The following is a 15,930-nucleotide window of genomic DNA, read 5'->3' on the forward strand; positions in this document are numbered from 1 at the left end:
GTGTTGTCCCTTGCTACTGCTGCTGAGGAGAAAGTAGAGGAGTGGGAGTGGGAGGGGGCAGGGCTGGGCTTTTTTACCACTTTTGTATCTGTGGTGGATCATTCTCCTTGCCACCACTGAACTGGGCTATTTCCATGCCTGCGATATAAAATCCTCTTGACCTCTTTTTATCTTCACTTCTGCAGAAAGCTATGCAGACAAGAAAGGAGGGTCGTAGAACTGTTGAGACAGTGAGGAAGCCGAGTCCTGTGTCTGGGACCACTTGCTGCAAATGATGGTCCTAAGTGATACTTTTAAACAGATGCAGCGCATGGCCTCTGAAGCTTTTGCACTGAATCTTCCCCTTTCTCCTCTCTCTCACTGCAGCCAAAGAAAACCACAGAAGGTATCGTTGTTGTTTGAAGATGATGCTATTAATGGAGAATCGCTCTTCAGCTCCCAATCAACGCTACTTCCTTCAGCTGCTAAGGCTGCAGTGGTACCTCCCCTTTCTTTTAAAACTCATGTGGAACACTTAGTCTTTTTATAGTTTATCTTCCTTGTTAGGTACTGGATGTAAGTCTGACTTGTTTTAGACAACGGTAGTTATAGCAAAGTGGGAATGGGAACAGGGCAGACTCAACTCCTAAATGTAAAACTTCTTACTACCATCAGCCTAATAGAGATTTCAAAATTTTCTTGACTACTAACCCTGAATTTGTTTGCTTTATGCTAAAAGCCCTTCCTGAGGATGTTTTGAGAGCTCTCAACCATAAAATACTATTAAAAGGAACAAACAGCTTACTGCTGACTGTGAAGCTAGGGCTTCACCCTATGTGTCAGCTCAACCCAAGCTGATTCAAATGTGTCTACAGGCTTCTTACTGGCCTTCTGTTGAGGGTGCTTATGCTATCCTCTGTCTTAAGAGCTTAGCCCATATTGCGCTGCCTGTCTGGTTGTGCTTTGGAATTGAGAGTAGGAGTTGCAAAAGCTTAATGGACCTGTATCTGTATCCTGTACATGTGTGTGTGCCGCCCCTGCTCCCAGCCTTGCCTTTCTGCTTACCAGGAAAATAGTTGTCAGGGCCCATAAAGATATTAGGCTTGGGAATAGAAGAAGAAACAACCAAGCCACATTCTAGCTGCTTGCAGTCACAGGAAATGGTGCACCAACCAGACCATATTCCTAGGGCATCCACTCTAAGCTTCCAATTGCTTCCCAGCACTCTTCAAGCAGACTCAAGAGCTTATAATACTAGAAGTCAAAAGTCACAAACCAGAATGTCCCAAGGGAGGGAAGTAGAAGTCAAGCATGTTGCCATTGTCCTAGATTTCTGCAGAAGGCAAACTGAGACTCTGTTATCCCACGGCAGCATATGCTTCTTATATACCCACCAATTCTGTGTCACTGGTGTTCTCTTAATTTTGCAGGAGAAAGTAAAACCAGCACAAGCACCACCTTTCTTTAATGAAGAAGAAAAGGAGGAAAAGGAAGGTCTGCCAGATAGAGCAGTGAAGTCTAACCAGGTAGAAGATACATTGCGGTGTTTAAAAGAGCCTGGAGCAGTTCCTGTGCCTAGAGGAGCAGATGTTGCAGGGCAGCAAACAAAGGAAAAAGTGAGAGATTTTCTTACGTTAGTCTGAAGTTTGGTAAAGATTCAGTTTAAAAAAAAACCCACAATCTAACACTGCTGCTCTGGGACAGAATTCTTTTTCTGGATTGCCTCTTCTATTGCCAAGGAGAGAACAACTCTGTCTCCATTTAGCAAAATCACTTGTCAGTCAAACAGCAAATTGATTGAATGCCACTTAAAAGTTGTTTCCCAACTGATGTACATGAGAGAATTGTTTGGGGGTTTTTTGTGGGTTGGAATCTGTTTTGTTTCTCCTCCAGAGTGGGTTGGGTAATCTTTAGTCATATGAACAGAGCTTTCCTTTAAAAGATAGCCTATACTCATGTGTAGGCTTTGCGCCAAGCTCGGTAACTTTGTTTCAGCATGCTGTCTGATGATTTATAAATGGTGTTGGCAGCTGTGACTTTCCGGGTTGTGAATTTCTCCTGGGCAATACTGTTACAGAACAGTATTGATGGTATTATTGAGTGTGTTATTGAAGAAACTTCAGCAGAACTTAATCTTGGGCATGGTCTTACAGAGGAATTGTTGGGGAACTACCAGCTGATGAATTTCCAGAGTAGTTACCATGCTTTGCACTTTCCTGAGCACATTCAAGGTTCAGGTAGCGCTGCCCACTCCAAAGAATCCCAGGTTGCGTGAACTAGGTACCTCAGAGAAAATGGCAAAGCTACTTAATGCACCCTTGTGGCGCAGATGCAACCTGACATATGGATGAGGAGGAAACCTTATGCAGGAGCTGCTTATCAACAGTGCTACAGTGTAGGGTACAGGAGGAAACTTTTGTTCCTTTTGGAGCTGTGAAATGTGTTCTCTTCTTTATCTACTATTTCTTGCTAATCTGCATGTTGCTGTTCTGTCTGCTTAGGAAAAATGAGTTGAATATAGTTGTCTGCTTGGTAATGGATTGCAGAACTCTGACAACTGCTGGCATTTAACCAAGAAATCTTAGTGGTTTTTTGGACAAACCTGAAAAATAACAGGCTGATGTGTTAATGTTTTTTTTGTTGGTGTTTTTTTGGTTTTTGTTTTTGTTTTTTTTTTTTTGTGGAGCCTTTTGCAGCAACATCCCCAGAGCCAGCCAGCAGCTCGGATCTGTTTGCAACATCACCACCAGCTCTGGAGAAAGTCGTCAAGTCCCAAGCTAAGAAAGTGTTAAGCTTGTTTGAGGAGGAGGAAGAGGAGAGACTGGAAGATGATAACGGCATTAAAAATGCACAGAAAGAAATTGGTGTGGTGAGTTTAGGGAAGTTCTTGAACACTAGGAAATAGTATTTCTACCTCTACTATTCTATACAAGGTTTTGTTTTTACCTTTCCCTCTCTTCATGTCATGGAGGCTAATCTTTCTGTAGTTCTAAAATTCCAGGTTCTTGGGTGAGAAATTATTCCTGCTTTTCCTCATGATCCTGAATCCCTTTGTAAATTTGTCCATCCCACTAACTCGAAAGCATTTTGCTGCACGCTAGTATGAAAAGAAATTCTGTACAGATGTTTTGGCACAGCTACTTGATGTCTGCTGTACAGAACTGTTTGCCCAGTTACCCCTCAAGGTCAGAGGTACTAGGAAGTAGAAGGATGTGGAATTTGAAGCCTTGTGGTTTATCCCTTTATATTCTTTATATTGTTGCAGTTTGCTTGGTGGATATATGCCTGCAGGCTTAGCTTCAGCAAGAATCATCTTAATCCTATGCTTACTTCCGTTTTTCAAGTATGTGTGTGCACTTTTTAAAAAAGCCTCCAATTGCCATATTCTTGCTGTCTGGCTTTCCTGATATAGTGTATACCATCAAGACGTAGATTTTGAATCTTCAGCAGCTATATCCTGAATCCATGGCAATGTTCTTGTTTCTACTTGATGCAGGTGTACCAAATTTTTTTCTGTAAACTTGAAGTCATGTCAAAAAGTACATACCGTATACTATGGTATACCACAAGGTTTCGTCATCTTAGCGTGACCATGTAAAGTAAGTTGTCAACCCTAAACGCTATACACACTTTATTCAGAAGTCCCTGGAGCTGAATGAAATAGATGTTTCTGAGAAAAATCCCTGTTTATAGCTGCTTCTAAGTAAAAACAGATTGTAAGCTTGAGTGTTTATTTACTTGTTGTGGACGTATGCTGTGTCTGGGTTTTTTTTGGGGGGGGGCACATTGCAAGATGGTTGCAAGAAGCCACATCTGTCCTATGAATTTAGGAAGATACAAATCCTTTCAAATCTTTCCTTCAAAGCACTCAGCTGTCAGCATATAACAGTCATGAAGTGATTAAGGTGCTGAAATGCATATTCATGCAAAAATCAGAATAGGTAATTTAGGAACTTAATCTTTTTGGTAGGCAAATCTGAAAGGTGCTACTATTTTCCTTGCTTATCTCAGCGTAATAGGAGTTTCATGTATGGATACTTTGAGATGTGCATTAGGTTTTCATGTATTTGGGCATAAACAGCAGTTCCAGTGCTCTAAAAATGTGACCTGGCTTTTGATATAAAGTTAAAGCTGGTGCACAGAGAGGCTGAGAATGGAGCAGTAATAAAAATCACAGGACAGGGTGTATGGACCAAAAATGGCATACTGGAAACTAGCTTTAGTAGGCAGCCCTTTGGGACTCCTGGATACCTGGACTGGAAAGGGGAGAATTGGGCTTTATTCTTATGACTGCTGCACCTGCTGCTTGGATTTGAAGTCTGATGTCATGCTACTGGACATTCAGTCATGCTCTTAAGAGACATCCTGTCATTTGTGTAGGTGCTGAAGAGACAGCTGGGTGGTGAAACATGGATACTGGCCTTTACCTAAACATTCAGTGGGGCCTTTGCCTTTTGAAAGTCAGACCTCGGTGCATACAGTGACCATGATCATAGAAAGGCATTGTTTTTGGTGTTCAAGCAGCTGATATTGGTTGGTTTGCCAGATAGTGGAGGGCTGATAAGGTGATATGTTTGACTGTCAACCGTCCCCCACCAGGAAATTTGAAAATACAAGTTCTTGGCAAAGGCAGACAATGTGTTCTGTTCTTCATTGTGGGGGTTTGTTTGCTTTAACAGGAGGAGAACAGGGAATCTAGCAACAATAATAGCTTTACAGGCCTTCAACTTTGGTGGTTTATTTTATTTTATTCTTCTTTAAAAAACTAGCTTAGGAAGATAATTAACCAGATTCTCTTTCTCTCACTTCTCTGTCCTGCAGCCTCAGCTGAAAAATTCAAGGCATAAAAGGCTTATCTTCCTGAAATAGAAACGTTACTGTACACTCATGATAACATACTGAATTTTTTTTTTTCTTTTCTTTCCCCTTCCTTCTAAGGAAGCTTTACAGGTAAATAGTAGCAGCTGGATCTCAGGTCAGCAGACACAGATGCATTTTGGTTAATGTCTTCTCATCAAATTGAACTGCGAATACAAATATTTACATTGTCAGTGTTGCAAATTTGGTCAAAGTAAAATATATAACTTGCAGTTAAAATTGTATTTTTGTTACCAGGGTCATAGTGTAGCCTCAGGTGAATTGTAATCTGCCTTATCACTAGGCAAATAACCTCCTTAAGGAGGGAGTTTCTCACTGTGTGGACCTTTCTTCTTTCCTTCCAGGCTTCTGAGAAAAGTACTCGGCCCAAAAGCACTGGAGTCTTTCAAGACGAAGAGCTCCTCTTCAGTCACAAACTTCAGAAGGACAATGATCCAGACGTCGACCTCTTTGCCAGCCCAAAGAAGTCAATGGTGAGTTCAAAGTCCTTCTCTGAACCTGCTATTTAAAAACAGTCTTTGAAGAAGTCTTTGAACTGTGCAGCCTACTGGTGTGCCTTGTTTGAACACAGCTTAGAAGTCACTGATTTCCAGGGAGGACCAAGTGCTAATATCAGTTCAAGCATCATGGGCCGAAGGAGATGTGCTTTTGATCTGTGATGCATCTTTTCTTTATCCTTTCTCTCTTTAGTCTGCAAACCGTATCCTGAAGCCATCATCTGGAGGAGGCCTTTTTGGGGATGATGATGAGGATGATCTCTTCAGTACTGCTAAAACGAACCTTCCGGTATCTGTTCCTTTGCTGTAAATGGCTTATATAAAAGACATTGGGAAGAAGTGTATGGAAGGGATTTTTTTCAATACGTATTCCCACAAGAAATTAAGTGACTTCTCAAATCTTTTTGAGAGAATAGAAATGGCCATTGTGACCTTGAAGACACAGGGAACAAACAGATGCATTAGGTCTCCCAAAGCTGGGATGAGAGGATTGGATTCTTTTTCTTTTTGTGTATCACTGGGACTGGCTGAGGTGTAAGAGAACACACCTGAGCAGAAATCAGAGTAGTAGAGTTTGTATTGTTTTATTAACTTACTAATATTACTTCCCTGTAGTTCATGCATGACTGCTGAGTCTTGCTCTATGACTTATGTAATTAAAGTCTCTGCAGGTTGGTTTGATTTAAGGTATTGAATGCAGTATCAAAATCCTTGTGATCACTGGGTTGTTTTTAGAGGGCAAGCAGCTGCAGTAATGAACCAGACTGCATTACAGGTGGTCTGAGGTCAAAGTCCTAATGTGCATTCTAAACTGTTACTCTAAATGCATTTAGCTTAATTAAATTGAAGCCAACTTTTACTTTAGTCTATTTTCATGTTGTCATGTCTATAGCTGGAAGTTAGGCTAGAAAACTGGCAATAGTTCCTGGAAACAGTTTCTCTGAGGACTGTGGAAGGGGTGGTCTTAAGTAATTAGCTGCTTGGCAGCTATATATGGAGCCTGTTTGCTTGAAAACATAAAAATAGCAGTGTTCCTTAGCTAGCTTTGTGCTTTTCTTTTCCCTGCTGTCCTGTGCATGAGGAAATATGTATGCATTTGGAAGTTCATTGAAACTCTCATTATTTATCATTAGCATAGACAGCAAAGGTTGAGGTAGGCTAAAGGAATGGAGGAGTGGAAGGCCCTTGGCATTGCAGAGCCAAAAGGCAATGCCTGCTATGCATTGCAGAGTCAAAAGATGTGGCTAGTTTTCTTTTCAGATAGAAGCAAGATTTTAAAAAGCTTTGCGCTTTTTTTTTTTTTTTTTAAATCTACAGACCATGCTTTTAACCCCATTCATGTTGACTTGTGTTCTTAATGCTTTCAGAAAATAGCTGAGAAGAAAACACTTAAGGCCAGTACTGGCCCTTCCTTGGAGAGCAGTAACCTTCTACAAAATGCTTTAAGTGCCAAACAAGATGAAGCTCTGAAGGCAGTAACTACAGAGGCAAGTACTTAAATCTTGTGCCTTGAACAGCATGCAGAGAAAAAGGGGATGTATCATTTTGTTTTAAATAAGTCTCTTGAAAAGATCAAAGCTAATGCCTGGATTCACTGGCTGCAAAGTGGCAATGCATGGCCAAACTTGTCTCTGCTTATTAGCAGGTGCACTGTTACTAGCAAGAAGTTTAAATGCTGTTGGAACAGTGTTTTATTCATTGCCCACACACTTACAAGGGCAAAGTACAAGGCAGTGAAGAAGTACATCTCGGGTCCTGTTGGATTGAAAATGGGTTGTTATTCATTCTACTCTGAAGTGCCAGTGTCTACTGCAGTGAATGTGATCTTTAAAGTATAGGGTGGGCTTTCTCAGAAAGGAGATCAGGGCATGCAGCACAAATCTGTGGCTGTTAAGAATCTTATCATGGAGACTTTGATGAGCAAACAAGACTCCTACTCCTGCCCGTAATCTTGTAGAACCAAGGGTCTCTGAGAGAGGCAGTTTGGATCTGAATTCAGGCTTGTGCCTCGCCAGAGCTGCTTGTTGGATTTCCATCTGTAGGAGATTAGCTTTTCATTGTGGGAGGTGGGTGTTGTTTTTTCTCCCCTGGGCTGAGGAACACAGAGCAAGTCTGTAGGGCTAGTAATTAGCCTGTCTTCCCTTATGGTGAAGTATTCCTTGAAGTGTAGCACCAGGCTCGTCTTCCCCCCCCCCCCCCCCCTCTTTTTTTTTTTTTTAAGCTGCTGACAGTGTGGTACAGGAATGATCTCAGCCTGTCTGAGGTTCAGCTGAACATCATATGCATTTAAGTGAGGAACAATCTCCTCAGACACTAGGATTCCTCTGTCATGCTATCATGACGCCCAAACCAGTGTCCTAACCCTTGCAAACCCCTCAGTTCCTTCAGCCTGGCTGAAGGAGCTCTGACTGCCCAGCCACACCAACAGCAGTAGACCCTAGCTCAGAGAACCATGTAGACTACAAACTTGTGGAGAGCAAGCTCTGAGAAGAGCACCTTAGCTGATTTGGTTCATCCCTGAGCCCTAGAGTTGATGCAAGTCTTCAGACCAAACAGCTGCTCTTGCTCTATTAGTCTAGTCTTATTTCTGGCACTGATGGCCTGCTTTCTATAGAGGAGCACTCACTTCTCTGAAGCTTTTTTCCTTGCAGGCTAAGAGGTACAATTCTGTAGCCCTCTCGGCGTCCATGTGGGCTTCACTGAAATTCGTGGCCCTATTATAGCCAGTCACAAAGAAAAAAGTTAGTTACATAATGATCTGGCAACACGGCTTCAGAGAGTCTTAAGGGAAGGAATAAGCAAGGAGGGAGGGTAGCTGTCACAGTGTGATTTGACTGGTGGTGTGTGTGACCTGGAGAAGATGGTAGTTGTTGGGTTACTATGGCAAAATATAATAATGGGTAGAAGGAAGGTGGAATGAAATGTGATAATGAAGATGGGGCTATGGCATGTGGGGAATTGAAGCTGAAAATTGAGTGACTGTAGTTCTGGTGGTAGAATGTGATGATAACAAGGTATCTTCAGAAGAAATTGGTAAGCAGTGAGCTGCTTTGTATAGATGTATTAAAATGCAAACTACAGTCTGGTTGATAACAGCTTGTCCACTTGTTTAATCCAGTGTAATTTTGTGCAGAAGTCTACAGGTCCTGTTCCCATTAAAACCAAAGAGCCCTCATCTCGGATTGGAGAGCTACAAGTAATTAACTTTACTGGCATTTTGACTTTCAAAAAAAGAAAAAAAAAAACTTCCTTGCCTCACTGATCGCTTTCCCTGAAACAAAATCTTTTTACTTCCTTACATTACTCTTGCAATTTTTTTTTTCAGATGGTGTATTTCCTATTACTTTTTCTGTATTGCATGTTTAATATTATTTCCCCCTCCCATTTCAGACCTGACTCTGAGCAGCACTATTTACTCTGTTTGGGGGGCAGAGGGTGGGCTCCTCTTTGACCTGCTATTCTTCTCAGCACTATTTTAGGTATGTTCAGAGACTCTTAGGGGTTTGGGATTTTGGTTACGTCCCTCTTCTGCCATGAAATGACTAATAACTGTCTATATCACAGTGTCATCTTAACGTCAGAACCATTGTTATCCTCAGACAGGATACTGAGCTACATAGATGTTTGGTCTGACATGTGGCCATGCTGTTCCTGAAGCTTTTATATAGAATAATACTGTTGAGCACTCCACAGACCTAGTGAGACAGGGGATGTGGGAGACACAGAAGTGCATAGGTGTGAGAAAGGCCAGGCACTTGTAGAACTTGAATGCCTACATACGCTAGTTCTTGCTGCTTCTCTGGAGCCATGCTTGCTCTTGAGCAGTATTAACATGATCTCTTTTTGTGTGTGTATTTTTGTTTTCTGTTTTGTAGGCTAACTTAGCTATTAACCCTGCAGCCTTACTACCTGGTGCAATGCCTAAGGTCTCTAGTATAAAGTCCCCCTTACCAGTTCTGGACACTCCATTGCATGAGCCCAAGGACGTACGAAACAGCGAAGCCTTCTCTGCTGCAGGAAACAATGAAGAACTAGGTGTAAGCTTTGATCAGCCTATGCAAGCGGATACCTTGCACAGCGCCAATAAGGTAATCTTGGTATTTAGGAAGATAAAAAGGGGGATTAAAAACACAGTCTGTCCTCATGCAGGAATTTGTGTTTTGGTATGCAAGTGCTGCTAACAGTGTGGTCTATCTGAATCTAAATGGAGGTGTGGAAATCTAATCTCCTGTCACTTCTGTGGACCACTGAAGAGAAAGTCAAGCCTCCTACTTTCTTAACTCTGTAAGGGTGTTATGCATATGCCTAATTCTGTGCCTTTTTAAGCTACGTGTGTATGTTCCCCAAATACAGTGGTTTTCCCTATAGGTTAAAGGTATTTTAGCATAACATCTTGTCCTGTCCCAGGAGACACCATCCAGAAAACCATAAAAAAGGCATCTCTCTATATAACTTATAAAATACGTTATGGGCAGCTGCTGTGGCAAGATACCAAGAACACATCACTGCTGTAGGTTGACCTTTACCTCCTCTGTGGATAAAAATGTCATGTTGTCCTGAACTGTCAGTCCCAATTCTTTTTCACACAAAAACTTTGTTTTTAAAGAAAAAAACCCACAAAACCAAAACAAAAAAAGGGTTACAGCTTTTGACATGGCAGATCTCTGCCTCCTGACTCATGTGGTTTTTATTCATACCTTTTACTTTATGGACTGCGAAAGGCATATTCTAATTAAAGATTTAGTGATTCTTTAAAAAAAAAAATAAAGCTTGAACCAAGTAGTTAAGATTTGGTCTGTGTGCTTATGACTTTATAAATCTCTTGGGTTTCCTGAGAGCAGCAATTTGAATAAGATAACTTAGGTTCTTAACTTTGATTCTTTCTTTCCTTAACACTGCTGGGGCTGTTCATTCCTAGATGAGCAGTAGAGATGACTTGGGAAGATGCAGCAGCTGTCACCACAATGGCTGACATGACCCTTTAGTGTCAAATGGGTTTGAAGCTTGTACATCAGACTAATCCATTACCATGTAGGCATAGTTGTTTCCAATAGCAGCATGTCCTGCACAACAGACAAACCCCTCTATCATGACACTTTTAAATAGATAGGCTTGCAAAAGAATAAATAGAGCTCCTGTAGCTGCATATGGTCAACCTTGAATGTTCATTTTAGAATAGTGATGATGCATGTTTGTTTACAGAATTAATCTGAGAAGAAGCATCTCTAACTATATAGTGAATGTTTTTTGTGGCTCAGGTTACATGTTTTAATTTTGGCATGTCATTGCTGCTTGAACCTTTCAAGTTTGAGTTGAAGCTGTAAATATATGCAGCCAAATGCACTTTTTACCAAAGGCTGGAACAAAGCAACCTACCCAGTATTCTGGCTGTCCTTTCAAAGAACAGTGCATGGAGCAGGGATCAGGTTTTGGGGGTTTTTTTTCCAAGTGCATCTCCCTTCCATCATAATCTTCCTGTTTTTCAGCCATGCTCTGATCAGTACAGCCCCACACTCTGAAGGCAGATGTGCTTCTACAATGATTCTGATAAAAGCACATGGTTCCTTTAACCTGTGTTGCAGCATATCCATCCAGATTGTCCTTCTACTCCAACAGAACAATTAACAACAGGGAAGAGGAGGTTGCACTGATCTGTTTCCTACCTGTGTGAATACTCCTCTCCATGTGGGATATGGTAGAGGCTATAATGAAAACTTGCAGGGGGGCTTCTTTAAAAGCAGCAGAGGAATGAACTGCAGCGGGCTATGCATAAAATGAAATTAAATGGAAAATATAATTAGTCATGGCTTGGACAGACTAAGTGCACTGCAGAAGCCCCTGGATTAGCAAGATGTCAGACTGACTAAGGTATTACCTAAAGCCAAAGGGCTAGAGTGGCTTGCTGACCTGTGTTGTGACTCTCTACTTGCAAGTGCTGTTGCTTTTGTACCCCAATTCTACCTGCTGTGGAATGACCATAGGGCAGCAAATCAAAAGTCCTGGGTTATTTTTCTGAACCTTGCTGCAAACTACTCCAGGCTTGAACGTCCTGCTTGTCCATCTTTCCCCTTTCTGAAAAATGGGGAGAATGGATGATGCTGAGCTGATGATGAATGGTTCCTGCTGCTTCTCCCTATAACCTAAATCTGTGTCTGCTCAGCATTCCTTGCTCAAGACTCCCAACTGAGCATTTGTTTAAATGTACATGTAGCTGTTTAAGTTACTTAAACGAGAGCTCTGAGGAGAACTTGTAGTTAATTCAGTTCTAGTGTGCTAGTACGAAATGGGTAATGCATTTAATTGAAGTGTTGTGAAGATGGACAAAGTGCTACAAGGAAACATAACAGGAATCCTAATTTGTCTTCTGTGAAGTGTGTATAACCCTGCTCTGCTTTTATTCCTTTCTTGCAGACCAGGATCAAGGTTACAGGAAAACGAAGACCTCCTAGCAGAATGGCCCGCCGTCTAGCTGCCCAAGAGTCTGAAGAGAGTGAGGAGGTGGACAGTGCTAAAGAAACACAATTCTCTCTACCAAAACAGATGTCAGCAGTAGTGAACATAAAGGAGCCTCTTGCTACTGAAGCAGAGTCCAAGAAAGACGGCTTGCTTTCTGGCTTGTCACTACCAGCTCATGGCAGTGTTTTGTCTGCTGGGACAAACAAACTCCTTCCTTCAGAATCCACAGACCAAGGGAATGATCTGTTTGAATCAGAAGACCTTTTTACAAGCAGCTCAACATCCAGACCAGTTGCACAATCAAACTTAAAGGAGGGAATGCCAGACAGTGTGGCTAAGAAACCTGTCAAGGGCAGGGAGAAGAAGCCTGATCTGTCTGTTCTGGGTGTTCAGGACAGCAATGATCTCTTCCAGCCTGTACAGCAAAAATCTTCAACAAAAAGCAGCCCTATACCTTTTTTGGAGGAAGAGGAAGACTCTCTTTTCACCTGTCAGAAAACTGGAAGAAAGGAGTTGAAATCTGCTGTCTGGCAAGCTGTTGACCCTACTGCCCAAGATATCTTTGAGGTAATGGTTGAGCCTGCCACCTTGGCCTTTGTGATCCCCAGGGCCTTATGCAGATCCCTCTACTTAGACACAGGCTTAATGGAGGCTGCTGAGTAGGATGGGGTATGCAGGATAGGTAGTGAAGTAAACTGTCAATCATGCTCTGCTTCTGGGCAATAGAAACCCTTTCCTTGGCTGTTCACCCCCTTATTGGCAAGAGTGGATTAAAAGGTGCAGCCTTAACACAGAGCAGGCATGTCACTGAATGTGCTGCTGTGACAACATACCTATGCTTATGACCTTTTTCAGAGTAATAAAGTATTTGGTTCTTATCTGTTAGCTGTCTGTTCAATGCACAGCAGCTCAAGTAACTCTTTTAAAAAAGGAATAAAGTTGGCAGGCTGGGCAGCCTCTGTGTGCTGTACTTGACCTGTGCACAGTCCCACACTAAGGTGCTTCTGCTGAGTCCTCCGTGGGGAGAAGGGATGCAAACTCCTCAGGTTTGGGAAGTCCAAGGCTGTCAGTCTTCTAAACATCTCAGCTGCTGTGTACAGATAATTTCACTATTCTCTTGAATGTGTTGTGTATCGCTGATCTCTCTATGCTTTGCTCCAAGGATGATATATTTGCTACTGAGGCAGTTAAACCAATGAACAAAGCAAAAGAGAAAATGCCAGAGACTAACCTGTTTGATGATAACATTGATATTTTTGCGGATCTCACCATAAAACCAAAAGAAAAGAAGACCAAGAAAAAGGTGGAACAAAAATCCATATTTGATGATGATATGGGTAAGTGTTTACCATCTGGCTGCTAATCTCATAATATTGTCCTGAGTTGCATTCCTCAGAGATGTTTTAGAACCCTTTGCTTTCTTTCAACTTTTCAACTGCTTTGAAATCTCTGGTCATCTTTGGATTTTAACCTTGGATGAGAACTTCCTAGATTTGTAGAACTAGCATGGCATTTAAATGATTTAGGAGAGTGTATAAAATTCTTCTGAGAGAAGGAATAGTTTAATTCCTGTAGGGATTTTCTCACCTGTGGGAATTAGAAAATTTCTCTTGTCTGGAGATCTCATGTTGACATGAGATACATCCTCTGTCGCCATTTGCACAGCTTTTTGTATTGTACTTTCAGATGAATCACCGATATGAAGAAATTAGCATCTCTTCCCACCCCATCTTCACTATTGTGTTGACTATCTTGGAGCCCAAAAGATTTTGTTTACATCCGTGTATACCCAGAACAATTTTACAAATACTACACCTGACAGCAAAAGTTTGCCCTGTATAATTTGTTGAAAAAGCAGCATATAGTAATGTGAAATGATGCAAAGCATGCTCCTTTCTTATTTCCCATCAGCGGAGGTATTGAAAATCATTTGATCTGCAACTATGTCTGTTTGTTCTCAGGCTCTTCATGTTTATAGCTCTACTTTGGGATTGCTTATATTTCTTTTCCTCTAAGACAAAAAATTCCCTTCTTGTCTAGCTTTGATTCTTGTCAGTCTTCATTCTTTCTAAACTATTCAAATTGAATGTGACTTATCTTTGTTTTGCTTGGACTGCTGTTAAGCATTCCAGCCTGATGGAATGACCTGGTTGAAGTCTGTAAATGTGTTAGAAAACTTGCCAGAGAATGAACGAACATCTTGAGATTTCAAAACCTTCTCAATTGGTGTTAAAAATAAGACTTAAACATTTGCGGGCAAGGTATTTGAAATATGTATTGGATGATTAAAATACCTGATTGTAATCATTTACATTTTTGCATGTAGCCTATAGCAAATGAAAAAATTTCCCAAACAGTTACCCCTTTCAAATATTTCAGCACAAAAATCCAGACCTCATGTTGAAAAAAACAGTTGTAGAGTGCCACTTGAAAGTATCTTGGAAAATTAGCCACAACAGAACCTGTTGTTTGTACTTCCACTTTTGACATCTACTCTGGTGCTAGAGCATGTTGTTTCATGTCACATCTGATCACGATACCCAGAGCATCTACAGCACCCTGTATCTGATAGGCTCATCTTCCTCTAGAGTGTTGACTGTTTTGTAGTGCAGCCATAGGTATGCAGCTTTGTAGTGCCTAAAGCTATGGAGCTCCAGAACACCAACAGGAGTGTAGGGAAGATGCCTGAAGGTGAGGATGCCCTGCTGACAGTAGAGTAGTAGAACTGGCACTTGCCTACACTTCAGGTTAAGGGTTGGCTTAAGTGATCATGGTAGCATTTTATCAGGGCTGTATGTTGTTGTCTTAGGAGGTCCTTTCTGCTGCAAATAAAACACTAAGTGGGTGCAGCTTGGGGAAGCAAGCTGCCTTCCTTTGTCCTACCACAGCTTCTAGTCACTATTTACTACATTTGTGTTAGGCTTTTGGTGGCAGTATTAGAAAAACTTTCTCAGGTCTTTATCCTCCTAGCCTCCTCAGTGACCTTATGGCTGATGACACAAACATCTTGATGTCACCTCTGCCTGTCTGCAAAATGGTGATTGAGCTTTCTTGTGCATTGACAAATACTGTTTTTCATGGCCAAAACTTTCCTATTCCTTAAGCCTTGTTATAAAATGGGAGTGATACCTCTACTGCTTATGGCGCTCACTGTACTTCCCCTCTGCTGTGAAGCCAATCCATGTGATAGCTTCTTGCTTTGGAGTGATGCCAGTAGGGGATTACTCTGTTTTACTGCCTTTCTAAACTGCTCTTGTGCTGAAATGCTGTCCTGGATTATTCCTGTGTAATCCCTACGATCAGCACAGTAGCTGACACGTGCTGGAGTGGAAGAAGTAGCGAGAAGAGAAAGGCAAGCACATTGTGATAGGCCACTTTGTGCTTGGCCTCTGCTCAAGGTTAGGAGACATGCTGAAGGCTGAAATACTAGTTTTTATATTCTGGACTAGTCTCTGTATAAGACCTGTGTTTTCTTAATAGGGACTCGAGACCAGTTATGTGCTACTTACACTGGCCTTGTGAATCACTAGTGATCCATGTCTCTCAGTCTTGTAATTTGATTTTTTTTTTTTAATCCCTTCATAATCCAGCTGCATAATCTGAGTATCCTAAATTTAAAACCTTAGTGTATAGGAAGAGATATGCTGTTGTGTGTGCCCAGGAAACCTCAGGGCAACACTTCAGTGTGCGTATGGTAGCAGCTCCATCTCTTTCCATGAGCACAGTCCTAAACACAACCAGTACTAGCCACAGCAAGAACTGCAGGTCTGTGAGCTCTGCTGCTGGCACAGGGTATCCAGGTTGGAGGGTTTAATTTATACCTATTGTTATCCTTCAGAAGAGAACTCTGTCTTAATAGCAACATGATATTTTCCACTTTGTGGTCCTACTTATTCGTAACGGAAATGCTTGTATTGAGGAAGGTGGTGGGAGATCTTGATTCAGGACTATAGACAGACTTTTTGAATATATAGTAGGATGGTGGTTGTAGCTGTCTGCCTCCTTGCATCTTAGCTGTGCTCTGTTCTCAAGTGATTTATGCTGCGTTCTTATTGTGCTGTAGATCAAAGACACTTGTATGGCTAGTGGATGTCGCAACAGTAGTCGCTAGCAAGTACCA

At 41.6% G+C, this 15,930-nt stretch overlaps 1 protein-coding gene across 9 annotated transcripts in view; it reads left to right on the forward strand.

Moving 5' to 3' along the window:
• Positions 1–15,930, forward strand: part of LOC115348557 (WASH complex subunit 2A-like) — a 38,399-nt gene that overhangs the window by 21,552 nt on the left and 917 nt on the right. For 4 of the 9 annotated variants that reach the window (XM_030031440.2, XM_030031442.2, XM_030031443.2 and 1 more), the window contains 10 exons: positions 367–478; positions 1,410–1,595; positions 2,666–2,848; positions 5,202–5,330; positions 5,548–5,643; positions 6,722–6,841; positions 8,473–8,550; positions 9,230–9,442; positions 11,766–12,377; positions 12,973–13,147. In XM_030031440.2, the coding sequence (XP_029887300.1) occupies positions 367–478; positions 1,410–1,595; positions 2,666–2,848; positions 5,202–5,330; positions 5,548–5,643; positions 6,722–6,841; positions 8,473–8,550; positions 9,230–9,442; positions 11,766–12,377; positions 12,973–13,147 (1,904 nt within the window). Of the gene's footprint in view, positions 1–366; positions 479–1,409; positions 1,596–2,665; positions 2,849–5,201; positions 5,331–5,547; positions 5,644–6,721; positions 6,842–8,472; positions 8,551–9,229; positions 9,443–10,840; positions 11,223–11,765; positions 12,378–12,972; positions 13,148–15,930 lie in introns of those variants that run through there. The other 5 variants (XM_030031441.2, XM_030031447.2, XR_005933606.1 and 2 more) reach the window with 4 other exon arrangements.

The sequence above is a fragment of the Aquila chrysaetos genome, chromosome 11, assembly GCF_900496995.4.
Source record: "Aquila chrysaetos chrysaetos chromosome 11, bAquChr1.4, whole genome shotgun sequence".
Classification (NCBI taxonomy): Eukaryota; Metazoa; Chordata; class Aves; order Accipitriformes; family Accipitridae; genus Aquila; species Aquila chrysaetos.